The following is a 13,616-nucleotide window of genomic DNA, read 5'->3' on the forward strand; positions in this document are numbered from 1 at the left end:
TGCCATGGAGTCTGTCAAGAAAATGGAAAATTTATTATTGAATACTTATCGTAATTTTCCTTTCCTGATGGACTCCATGGCAGATGGAGTTCCCACCCATCAGTCAAGAGTTGGCTAGTTACGGAACACAGTCTCTAGCAGTGAGCTCAAATTTATGGCAGTGGGGGTCCTATAGCATTGGAGAGGAGGCGGGGTTAACCCACACGTAGACTGCCATGGAGTCCATCAGAAAAAGGAAAATTACGGTAAGCATTTGATAATACATTTTCAGTTTTTCCTCACTGTAAGTGCATTGGAAAATAGTGGGATGAGGAGGGTGTTTGGTGTTCGTTCACCTTTTTCCTTTTTTTGGTGGCGGGAACAGGAAGAGTGGTAAAAACAGAAAGATAAGCTGAATTGTTACCTCTCCAAGCATTCCTTCAGGGTCACCCACAGCTCTATCTCCACCTCTCCTCCTCCTACTTCTGTAGGTGTCCTCCAACACTGTGTCCTTGGAACTCTTCTATCCACTACACCAGAGCTTGACAAATTTGCTTTGAATCTAGGAGCCAGCAAAAAAAAGTTATGCCCCTTACACACGAGCGGATTTTCCGTCGGAAAAAACGTGGATGTTTTTTTCGGGGTAATTCCGCTCAAGCTTGGCTTACATACACACGGTCACACAAAAATTCTCGGAACTTTTGACCGTCAAGAACGCGGTGACGTACAGCACTACGATGAGCCGAGAAAATGAAGTTCAATGCTTCCGAGCATGTGTCGAAATATCGTGCGTCGGAATTTGTACAGACGATCAGAATTTCCGATCAGAGCTTTTTCCGACCGGAAAATAGAGAACCTGCTCTCAATCATTTGAAAGGCTGAAATTCTGCCAGCAAAAGTCAGATGGAGCATACACATTGTCGGAATTTCTGACCAAAAGCTCACATCTGACTTTTGCTGGCAGAATTTCTGATCGTGTGTATGGGGCTTTAGGAGATTTTTATTTTCTTTTTTTTTTTATAACCAACAAAGCTCACGGATAAAACATGTAACAAGTTTCAGAAGGTGAACCCTTTCCCTTTTAGAGCAAAGCAGGTACCTTAGAGAATAAAATAGTGGTATTTCCACTTTACATCGCACAATATTACTGCAAAGGTCTGGAAAATGCAAAATATCAGTAAAAAAAAAAACAACACATTAAAGTTAATTTTAAGGGGCACAAAAACACAATAAATTACCAAATTTTTTTGGTAAAATATAAAAGATGAGGTTGCACCGACCAAAAAAATGATACTCAACATGTCAAACCTTAAAATTTGTGTGAACTGTGAAATGGTGACACGCTTCAGTATCTATATTTTCCATAGGCAATGCCTTAAAAGCCCCATACAGGTCATCGGTTTAGTGTTATGAAAGAGATCTGGTGCTAGAATTACTTCTCTAATTCCAGCACACACGACGATATGTAATGTGTATCGCAATTGACGTTTTCAGATGTAGGAGCCCCAACATGTGTGTTTATGTTTGTACGTGCGTATATGTGTGTGGGGGGGGGGGGGGCATGTGTTTGGGTGTAATTTAAATTTTTAATAATTAAGAAAAACTATTTTATGTATTTTTTTCCATTACATAAGGGACAAATAGTCCCCTATGTGATGGTTTTTTTTGGCAACAGGTTCTCCTTAAAGTGGACCTCCGCTCATCGGAACCCTCAGTACAGGTATTCTGCACCCACTTCCAGGATAGCTCTCTGCGGAAAGGGGCGTAGATTAGCCTTCCCGCAAGTGCCCGCCCCTTTCCGCAAGTGCCCCGCTGCCTGCTGGGAAACACACAGATCCCAGAGGCAGCGGGGACCGTCCTTATTGCGCAGCGCGATTCGCGCATGCGCAGTAGGGAACCGGGAAATGAAGCCGAAAGGCTCCATTTCCTGATTCCCATACCCAAGATGGCGGCGGCAGCACCTTACAGACGATCTAGAGATCGGCTTTGGGTGCCGACATCGCGGGCGCGCTGGACAGGTAAGTGTCACTATTTTAAAAGTCAGCAGCTGCAGTATTTGTAGCTGCTGGCTTTTAAAAAAAAAAAAAAAAAAAAAAAACGCGGAGTCCCAGCGGACTCCCGCTTTAATGATACATTCAAGGTCAAAAAGACCCTACACGCCTCCCCTGTGCTCCACTGATTGTAATGCAACGCATTATATTTTTTCTAGGCACAGCGTGACTTCAGCCCGGCTCACAAACGACTTCTTTAACCACAGGCAGACCAGCTGCCGTCATTATACTGCAGCAGGTTGGCTCATTCCCACACATCGGCGTAGGTGTACTTCAGCTCCTTTAAGAGCCAAAGCAGGCACACACGCGCCCACTGTACAGCGGGGGACCCGATGCGCGTCGGGAACGAGAGCGAGAATGGGGGGATCTGTCCATGTAAACAGACAGATCCCCGTTCTGACAGAGGAGGTGAGAGAGATCTGATGTTCAGGAAGAGAGATAGGTCAGTCCCCTCCCCCCACAGATAGAAACACCTCCCTAGGGAACACTTAAATCCTTCCCTGCCAGTGACATTTACACAGTAATCAGTGCATTTTTATACAGCTCGCTGTATAATTTGAATGGTCCCAAAAAAAGTGTCAAAAGTGTCCGATCTGTCCGCCGCATGTCGCAGTCCTGCTAAAAAATCTCTGATCACCGCCATTACTAGTAAAATAAATAAAACAAAATAAAGCCATAAATCTATCCCTTCTTTTGCACAAACCAATCAATATACACTTATTGTGATTTTTTTTTACTAAAAATATGTAGAAGAAAACATTTGGCCTAAACTTAATAAAAAAAAATTTTTGGGGATATTTATTATAGCAAAAAATCAATTTTTTTTTTTTTAAATTGTCACTCTTTTTTTGTTTTTTGCGGAAGTTGATCAAATACCACCAAAAGAAAGCTCTATTTGTGGGGAAAAAAAGAACATACATTTTATTTGGGTACAACGTTGCACAACCGCGTAATTATTAGTTAAAGTGATGCAGTCCCGTATCAAAAAAGGGCCTGGTCATTAACCACTTCAATACCAGGCACTTCCCCCCCTTCCTGCCCAAGCCAATTTTCAGGTTTCAGCGCGGTCATGCTACACTGTACCCAAACCTATTTTTTTTTTATCATTTTCCTCCTACAAATAGAGCTTATTTTTTGTGGTATTTGATCACCTCTGTGGTTTTTATTTTTTGTTAACCAAATAAAAAAAAAAGACCGAACATTTTGAAAAAAAAAAAAAAACGTTTTCTTTATTTCTGTTATTTAATTTTGTAAATAAGTACGTTTTCTCCTTCACTGATGGGCACCGATGAGGTGGAACAAATGAGGTGGCACTGATATGCAACACTGATGGGCACTCAGGTGGCAAATATGGGCACTCATTGGCAGCACAGATAGATGGCACTGATTGGCATCACTGATTATGAGGCACTAGCAGGTATTGCTGGTGGGCACCAATTGGGATCATGTGTGGGCACACATTACCACCCATGCTCACCAGCGATGGTGGTCCTGGGTGGGCATCCGAGGGGGGGGGGGGAGAGCTGCGCTGATAAACAATCAGCGCAGACCCCCCTTCAGGAGAGCCGCCGATCGGCTCTCCTCTACTCGCGTCTGTCAGATGCAAGTGAGGAAAAGCCGACAAACGGCTCTTCCTGTTTACATCGTGATCAGCAGTGATTGGACACGGCTGACCACGTGGTAAAGAGTCTCCCTAAAGCCTCATACACACGGTCGGACTTTGTACAAACTTTTCCGTGGACTTTTGTACAAAGGGCGTGGTCCACAAGTTTGTATTGCATACACACGGTCGGACTTTTTGACAACAAACACGAACGTAGTGACGTCACAACGTACTGACGCCACTTCAAAAGAGGACGTTCAATGACTCCAGCGCCACCTTTGGTCAACTTCTGTATTGTAGTCTGATCTTTTGCATTGGTTCTGAGCATGCGTGTTTGTACCTTGTACAAAAGTCCGATGCTTTTGCGTACACACGGTCGGACTTTTGTTGCCAGAAAGTTTGTCCGTTCGCACAGCCAACAAAAGTCCGATGAAAACAGAAAAAGTTTGTCCGATGGAGCGTACACACAGTCGGATGTTGCTCCAAAACAGCTAATTTGCATGTTTGTTGTCAAAAAGTCCGACCGTGTGTACGGGCCTTAAGAGACCCTTTACCTAGATCGGAGCTGCGGTGTTTCAGAGTGACACACAGCAACAACGATCGCCCCACGGCTTGTTATCCTGACCATGTCATATGACGTCCAGTCAGGATATTGCAACCACTTTTCCGACGGCGTTTTGCTATATGGAGGGCGGCAAGTGGTTTAAGGGGGAAAATCTTCTGGTCTGTAAGTGGTTAATACAAGTCAATGCAAGCGGATCCGAAGTCGCCCCCCAAGTAGCACAGGAATCTTTTTCTACGTTAAAACAGTTCCACTGCACTGAATGGAGAGCGACTTCTCAGGCTGCCAAGTTGCCCGACAGGTCGCCCCCAGTGTGAGCCAAGCCCAAGTGATTTTGGTTTATTGACTTTTCAACCGGCAACTGGATTGTGTCTGCATGTACGGAGAGCCACATTTTTTAGCCTTGTGGATTTTATTAAGAAAAACTCTTCATCCTTTTACATCTCTCAAGTAGATTTATTTTGTTAACCATTCTAATAAAGAGCCATCTCAAGACAGAGACAATGGGGGTTTATTTACTAAAGCTGGAGAGTGCAAAACCAGGCTCACTTCTGCATAGAAACCAATCAGCTTCCAGGTTTTCTTGTCAAAGCTTAATTGAACAAGCTGAGGTTAGAAGCTGATTGGCTACCATGCCCAGCTGCACCAGTTTTAGTAATGCAGGCCATACACGGTCGAATATCGAACACATTTTCTTTTCAAAATCAGAAAGTTTTTTTTTTTTTTTTTTCGTGATCCGATGAGGTCACCATTGATTTTCGAAATTCGGCCGACCAAGCCTTCAATTACTCCTCATGTTGCTACAGAAAAGAATTCTCGTGGCCGGGAATCTTCTTTTCTCTCTGTAAATTTTCTTTTCTTATTACATTTCTCGCACGATTCTCCCATCATTGATTCGAAAATCTTTTGTTTTTCAAAAAATTCCCAACATGTCCGATTCCTCAAATTTGATTTCTGCACGAAAATCGGCTGTTGCTGCAGCCCACTAATGGTGGAATGAAATTCGTATGAAAATTCTTAGATACAATTTTCAAAATTCGAACAGTGTATGGCCGGCATTGGTCTACCCCATTAAGACAAATATAGTAAGTACAAAGCACTTTACTGGATATATTTTGCTCATATCTTACTACATAGAATGCAGTAGAGTAAAAAAGCCTTTACAACTACTTTTCGCATTGAGACCCCTTTCACACTATGCACTTTTCATGCGGTTTAGCGCTAAAAATAGCGCCTGAAAAGCGCATCTCAAGCCACCCAGTGTGAAGAAAGCCCAAGTACTTTCACACTGGGGAGGTGCGCTTGCATGACGGGGGGGGGGGGGGGGGGGGAGTCCTGCAAGCAGCATCTTTGGGGTGCTGCGGGAGCGATGTATACCTCCCTCCACCGATCCTGCCCATTGAAATGAATGTGCAGCACTGCCGAAACGCCTGCCTAGAGGCGATTCAGTTCGCATTGTGCGCTATACAAGTATTTCATTCATTCATTCATTCATTCAAAGTGCTTCAGGAGTGGTGCATTTTGGTCGCTATTAACCCTTTCCTCAACCACTAGCAGGGGGTTAAAAGCCCCCCTAGCAGCCAAATAGCGCCGCTATAACAGCTGTAAAGCACCGGTTTACCGCTACTGCCCACACCGTCCCAGTGTGAAAGGAGTCTAAATGCTTAAATATGATGTGCAATAACCAAATTCAGCCAATCAGAATCCACCTGTCACAAATCTGCCAAAGACTGAATATTTTAAAGTTTGATCGTGTCTTTTTATCTATACCCCACCAAAAGGTTTGATTTAATTTTCTTTCCTATTCTGTACTTGCGCGCACATTTAATAACAAAGGACGGAATAGAAGTTTATTGTTGAGGAAATTTCATTTTGGGAAAAAATATTTCAGAAACCGTCTGCATACAAAGAAATAGCTCAAGCTTCCAAACACTGGCAAGATTGGTACTGGAATTGTCCTGACCACACGGATAGTGATGTGGCCATAACATATATATATATAATATTGGTTATGGCCACACAGATACAACTATTCCATATTGACCATAGCTGGGATAGATTCAGACTGTGTGTGGAGGACAGCCAGGTGGCTCAGCGTGGTGGCTATATACACTTCCTGAGGTATACTTGTACAGTCAGCCTTGCAGTTAAGGAGGGAGGTAGCATTGTTTTCATGTAATAAGTCTACAGTTCCTGGTACGACAGTCAGGTTCTGGTAGTGACAGTTCTCTGTGTAAGCGAGCTTTTCTGCAGCTTTAGAGGAATCTTCGCTGTCCTCTTCAGTAAGCTCCGATTTCTGCCCATCTTCAGCTTTTGGATCCAGAACAACAAGGAATGACTTCCAGGGCATGTTTTTATCATGGATCTTCACCAAAAAGGAAAAAAAGAGAACAAGGATGAGATGACAAGTATGAGATAACACAACCTTGCTCACTTAACATCAGCGCGGTCTATAACTCACCATACATGTTGCAATCCGATTGTCACTGGGACAGAATGTACAAATGGTGACCAAGAGAAACAGGAGATGAATCTTCCCAGCTGGGACACGGACAGCAATACAATTCCCTGATCTATCCCAAACTTGAAAAATGATTGGTCTACCTACAGTGCCTTGAAAAAGTATTCATACTCCTTGAAATGTTCCACGTGTTGTCAGGTTACAGCCCAAAACGTAAATGTATTTTATTGGGATTTTATGTGATAGACCAACACAAAGTGGTTTAGATCAAAGCATATTCATGTTAGAATGGCCCAACCAAAGTCCAGACCTAAATCCAATTGAGAATCTGTGACAAGAAAATGTGCTGTGCACAGACGCTCTCCATCCAATCTGACAGAGCCTGAGCTTTTTTTTGCAAAAGAGAATGGGTAAAAGTGTAAGACATCCAGCTGCAAGTCTTTTGGGTAATTGCAGTGAAAGGTGGTTCCAAAGTCTTGACTCAGGGGGCAGAATACAAATGTCCCCCACACTTTTCACATTTTTTTTTACAAATAAATGTGAAAACTATTTATCATTTTCCTTCCACTTCACAATGCCACTTTGTGTTGGTCTATCACATAAAAGCCCAATAAAATACATTTATGTTTTTTGGTCTTAAAGAGGAAGTAAACCCTGATGGGTTTACTTCCTCTTTCATTCCCTGCAAAGGTAAAGCATAATGGACTACTATGCATCGCATCGCATAGTAGCCCATTATGTGTCACTTACCTGACACAGGAGCCAGCGAAGTCGCCGCTGTCCCCTGTAGTCCGCCGCATCCATCTTGCTGGTGGCGTCTCGCAGCTCCGCCGCTGTCATTCGGCGAAGCTGCGATGACGTCACTCCCGCACATGCGCACGGGAGTCGACACGCACGGCAGCTCCATTCTTGGAAATGCCGCGCTCAGTGCGCCTGCGCGCCGCTGTCTACGGCGCATGCGCCGTAGACAGCGATGCCCGTTTTCGGGCAAATATCTCCTAAACCATATAGGTTTAGGAGATATTTTTTTGGACCTACAGGTAAGCCTAAGGGTCCTTTCACACGGGGCGGATCAGTTCTGATCCGCCCCGTGGATGTCCGTTTGCTCAGCGGGGATCACTCCGCCGATCCCCGCTGAGCAGGGAGATGACAGGTCTGTCTCCGCACACTGTGCAGGGACGGACCTGTCTCAGCGCCGCTCTCCCCTATGGGAGATCGGATGACGACGGACCGCAGTGCCCGTCGTCATCCGATCCGATCCGCAGACGGATGGAAAAATAGCTTTTTCCTCCGTCACACTTTTTCGGATCGGAGCGGGTCGGATGTCAGCGGACATGTCACCGCTGACATCCGACGCTCCATAGAGCTCTATGGAGCACCCGTTCAGGTCCGCCTGAAAAACTGACAGGCGGGCCTGAACGGGACGTTAGTGTGAAAGGGGCCTTAATCTAGGCTTACCTGTAGGTCAAAGTGGTTTGTAAGGGTTTACAACCACTTTAACATGACAAAATGTGGAAAATTTCAAGGGGTATGAATACTTTTTCAAGGCACTGTATATAATCCTTTTCTTGGAGTACATTAACCACTTCAAGTCCACGCCATAGCAGCTTTGCTGCTACAGGGCGGCACCTGTGCATTGGATCACATATACAGTTGTGCTCATAAGTTTACATACCCTGGCAGAATTTACGATTTCTTGGACATCTGTCAGAGAATATGAACACAAAAACATTTTCCACTCATGGTAAGTGTTTGGCTGAAGTCATTTATTATCAAATCAACTGTGTTTACTCTTTTTAAAATCATAATGGAAACAGAAACTATCCAAATGACCCTGATCATGAGTTTACATACCCTGGTGGCCTGATAACATGCACACAAGTTGACACAAAGGAGTTTGAATGGCTATTAAAAAGGTACCGTATATACTCGAGTATAAGCCGAGATTTTCAGCCTCTTTTTTGAGGCTGAAAGTGCCCCCTCGGCTTATACTCGAGTCACCGCTGTCTGACTGCTCGATCAGCGTATCGAGCAGACAGACGGCGGACATTAAAATTCAAAAGCCGCGCCTCCTTCTCCGCCTCCGCCTGTGATAGGCGGAACACTGAATTTCCCAGCAGTCAGTGTTCCGCCTATCACGGACATCCGCTCATTCTCATACTACGGACGAGGATGAGAGGATGTCCGTGATAGGCGGAACACAGGCTGCTGGGAAATTGAGTGTTCCGCCTATCACAGGCGGAGGCGCGACTTTTGAATTGTAGAATGGCCGCCGAGAAGAGCGGCGATCCTGGAGCAGCGATCCATCGGCACGACACGGGACGGAGGAGGCACGGGACGGAGGAGGCACGGGACGGAGGAGGCTCGGGACGGAGGAGGCTCGGGACGACGGCGGCTCGGGACACAGGTAGGCTGGACACACACACAAGGCTGCACGGACACACACACAGGGATGGATGGATGGATGGACGGACACACACACACACACACACACACACAGGGATGGATGGATGGATGGATACACACACACACACACACACACACACACACACACACACACACACACACACACACACACACACAGGGATGGATGGATGGATGGATACACACACAGGGATGGATGGATGGACACACACACAGGGATGGATGGATGGATGGACACACACACAGGGATGGATGGACGGACACACACACAGGGATGGACGGACACACACACAGGGATGGACGGACACACACACAGGGATGGACGGACACACAGGGATGGACAGCCATGTCTCACCCTCGGCTTATACACGAGTCAATAAGTTTTCCAGTTTTTTGGGGGTAAATTGGGGGCCTCGGCTTATATTCGGGTCGGCCTATACTCGAGTATATACGGTAACCATCCTCACCTGTGATCTGTTTGCTTGTAATTAGTGTGTGTGTATAAAAGGTCAATGAGTTTCTGGACTCCTGACAGACCCTTGCATCTTTCATCCAGTGCTGCACTGACGTTTCTGGATTCTGAGTCATAGGGAAAGCAAAAGAATTGTCAAAAGGGTCTGCAGGAAATTTTTCTTCTTCTTTCTTTTTGAGATTATTTATATTTATATATATATATATCAAAAAGAAAGAAGAAGAAAAATGTATTCTTTTAATATGTTGTATTTTTGTATATAACATATTGAAAAAATTTTTTTATGAAACTAAAGTTTTGGCCCCTGGGGGTCTTAACATGGAATTCAATTTTAATTGTTTTATTTCTGATAGGTGATTCCTTTTTTTTTTTTCTCAATATGTTGTATTCTTTTAATATGTTGTATTTTTTCAATATGTTGTATTTTTGTATATATTTTTCTTCTTCTTCAGTCTATTATTATATAGAAACTGTTTTCTGTTTATTTACTCTTGGAAGTTGTTACTTTCATTAATTATTTTATTTTATTCAAGTTTGGCTGGTTGTGGGAAATTCAGTATAACCCACCCCCTTGTAATAAGTTTTTTTATTGATTTTTGATATGTTTGATTACCGCCACTGTTTGTGGTCTGCCCCTTCTCCCTAACATATGTTATGTCAGTGGTGCTGTGAGCGGTGTTTCATATTTTATTTGTTTTTTATCTAATTTTATGTGATTATAGCAATTATTTAGTCTCCTTCTCTTCTCTCTGCCTGGTCGCATGAGTATTTCATGCTTCTGGAGTCACGTTGGTCTTGTTTCCCTTGTGGGACCTGACCTAGGTGCTGGAGATGTTCCTATTGGTTAGCGTGATCAGCATTTTCGGTATAAAGCGGCCGCCTGACATCACGCTGTTGCCGCTGATAAAGTCCCGCCTACATTGGGGACGCAACGCGTACGGACCACGTGACCTAAGTCGTGACGTCACCCACTTGCTTTAACGCTGATCCATGCATGATTGCTCATCTGATCTGATTTCATTTTCATCTGTCACTCAGCACTGGAGCGCAGTGCTGTACTACGTGAGTGTATTGTATTTTATTTGCTTTTAATTAATAAATCTTATACGGAGAGAACTAGATGTTGCTATTCTATGTCTTTCATATATGACTTATGGAACCTTGTTGATATATGGGACTCGAGACATGATTATATCCCAGGAGTGCTACCCCATGAGTTTGGATACCTCTGATTAACCCCTGATGGGGATATGCCTTCTTTGACCTGTCTGATCTTTCAGGGGTCTATTATTTAAGGTGAAAGTCCATTTTTTCTGATGGTGGAAGGGATCACACTTATCACCCCGATTTGCTGGAAAGAAACACCCTGCACATGTGGACTCTAGACGTCTAATTTCATCTATCCTGCATTTCTTTATTGAACGATTGTTATTTTAGATTATTTTATATATTGTGTATTAGGTTTTATTATCTGCGCTGTACTGCTTTATTTTAGGTAGACCAACTAAAATTTCAGCCACAACTAACAGGAAAATTGTTTGGGATGCAAAGAAAAACCCACAAATAACTTCAGGTGAAATACAGGACTCTCTGAAATCATGTGGTGTGACTCTTTCAAGATGCACAATAAGGAGGCTCTTGAAGAAAGATGGGCTGCATGGTCGAGTCGCCAGAAGAAAGCCATTACCATGCAAATGCCACAAAGTATCCCACTTACAATACGCCAAACAGCGCAGAGACAAGCCTCAAACCTTCTGCCACAAAGTTATTTGGAGTGATGAGACCAAAATTTAGCTTTTTGGCCACAACCATAAACACTACATTTGGAGAGGAGTCAATGAGGCCTATGATGAAAGGTCCACCATTCCTACTGTGAAACACGGAGGTGGATCGCTGTTTTGGGGATGTGTGGGCTACAAAGGCACAGGAAATTATGTTATCAAAAATACTGGAGGAAAATTTGCATTCATCAGCCAGGAAGCTGCGCATGGGACGTACTTGGAGATTCCAACATGACAATGATCCAAAACACAAGGCCAAGTCCACCTGTCATTGGCTACAGCAGAATAAAGTGAAGGTTCTGGAGTGGCCATCTCAGTCTCCTGACCTCCATATCATTCAGCCACTCTGGGGAGATCTCAAACATGCCGTTCATGCAAGACAGCCCAAGAATTTACAGGAACTGGGAGCTTTTTGCCAAGAGGAATGGGCAGATTTACCATCTGAGAAGATAAAGAGCCTCATCCACAAATACCACAAAAGACTTCAATCTGTCATTGATGTTAAAGGGGGCAATACACGGTATTAAGAACTGGGGTATGTAAACTTTTGATCAGGGTCATTTGGGTAGTTTCTGTTGCCATTGTGATTTAAAAAGAGTAAACACAGTTGATTGATAATAAATGGATTCAGCCAAACACTAACCATGAGTGATAGAAAAGTTTGTGTTATTCATATTCTGACAAATGGGCAAGAAATCATAAATTCTGCCAGGGTATGTAAACTTACGAACACAACTGTATATAAGCGATCCAGCTCTTCAGGGTAGGGTGCACATGTGCTCCCGCTGTGATCACTGACTTGAGGAGCCCAGCGGTGAGTTCCACTGACTCAATGCCTGCCAGCACCCGCTCATGATCAAGCAGAGAGGCAGAAAGGCAGTCTGCCAGTAGGGAAGGCATGGATCAATGTCTTCTAGTAAAATAACCTCCCACAGTTTGGTTAGGCGCAGAGTTAACCCTTTCATCACCCCCGATGCTAACCCCCTCCCAACCCGTGTCATTAGTACAGTGACAGTGCATATATTTTTTTATCACTGATCACTGTATTAGTGTCACTGGTTCCCAAAATGTGTCAGTGTGCAAATTATCCGTCACAATATTGCAGTCCCCCTATAGGTCGCTGATGTTAGGGATCGACCAATATCGCTCTTTCTGTGCTGATACAATACCTATATTTTGGCCACCTCTCCTGCTGATATTTTTTGCCGATATTTTGTACATTTACATTTTTTTGTTTACTTTTTTGTGTTTTTTTATCCCTGTTATTGCTGTCACAAGGAATGTAAACATCCCTTGTGACAGTAATAGGCATGTGGGAGGTACTCTTTATAGAGAGATCAGGGGTGTCATAAGACCCCAAACCCTTCCTCTGTACTTCAAAGTATTCAAAACGTCAAGATCAGCGTTTTTGAATACTTTATTTTTTAAAACCGGCGCCTTTAAGATGCCAGTAATCCGGGAAGTGATGTCATGACTTTGGGTCTTGGATCTAGTAATCTGGAAGCAAACGAAGCATCAGCTCTGTTTGGGTCTTCGGCCAGCCAGCAGACGTGTCGGCTGGTTGCTCGAGCCTCCCGGTGGGACGGAATGTGGGACAAACCCCGCTTGTAATAACAGCCGACCGGCTTCTGAGCTGCATTGGTTGTTATTACAATAAAGCCAAGTACCAAGGTGATGCCTGCAGCTGCAGGCATCACCCCGGTAAAACCCCTTGAAGCAATATCGGTAACAGCGGCAGGTTTAAAACTGACCGCTATTTACTCTGAAAAAGTGAATATCAGCCACACTGATAAATCGGTCGATTCCTAGCTGCCATAGCTAATTAAGTTTGTAGACGCTATAACCTTTGTGCAAACTAATCATTATACACTTATTGGAATTTTATTTTTTTTACTAAAAATATGTAGCAGAATACATATTGTCTTAAATTTATGAAGAAATTAGATTTTACATTTTTTGCTGGATGTGTTAGCAGAAAGAAAAAAAAAATTATTTTATTTTTTCAAAATTGTTTTTTTGCCGTTTATAATGCAAAAAAAAAAAAAAAAAAGCAAATAAAAAAAACACAAAAAAAAAAAAAACGCAGAGGTGATCAAATATCACCACAGAAAGCTCCATTTGTAGGAAAAAAAAAAAAAAAAAGGACAAAAATTGTATTTGGGTACAGCGTTGCACGATTGCGCAATTTTTAGTTAAAGTAGGGCAGTGTTGTATCACAAAAAAATAGCCTGGTCATGAAAAGGGGGTGGGGGAGTCACGAGACTGTGACGAAACCGGTAAGAG

General features: G+C 43.5%; 1 protein-coding gene across 1 annotated transcript in view; it reads right to left on the reverse strand.

Moving 5' to 3' along the window:
• Positions 1-6,031: 6,031 nt before the first annotated feature.
• Positions 6,032-13,616, reverse strand: part of GZF1 (GDNF inducible zinc finger protein 1) — a 28,322-nt gene continuing 20,737 nt past the window's right edge. Inside the window, exon 6 of the mRNA XM_077485508.1 lies at positions 6,032-6,560. Within this exon, the coding sequence (XP_077341634.1) occupies positions 6,225-6,560 (336 nt within the window). The 3' untranslated portion in view covers positions 6,032-6,224. The remainder of the gene's footprint in view (positions 6,561-13,616) is intronic.

The sequence above is a fragment of the Lithobates pipiens genome, unplaced genomic scaffold (genome assembly GCF_037356315.1).
Source record: "Lithobates pipiens isolate NorthernLeopardFrog02 unplaced genomic scaffold, aLitPip1_a1.2 Scaffold_18, whole genome shotgun sequence".
Lineage (NCBI taxonomy): Eukaryota > Metazoa > Chordata > Amphibia > Anura > Ranidae > Lithobates > Lithobates pipiens.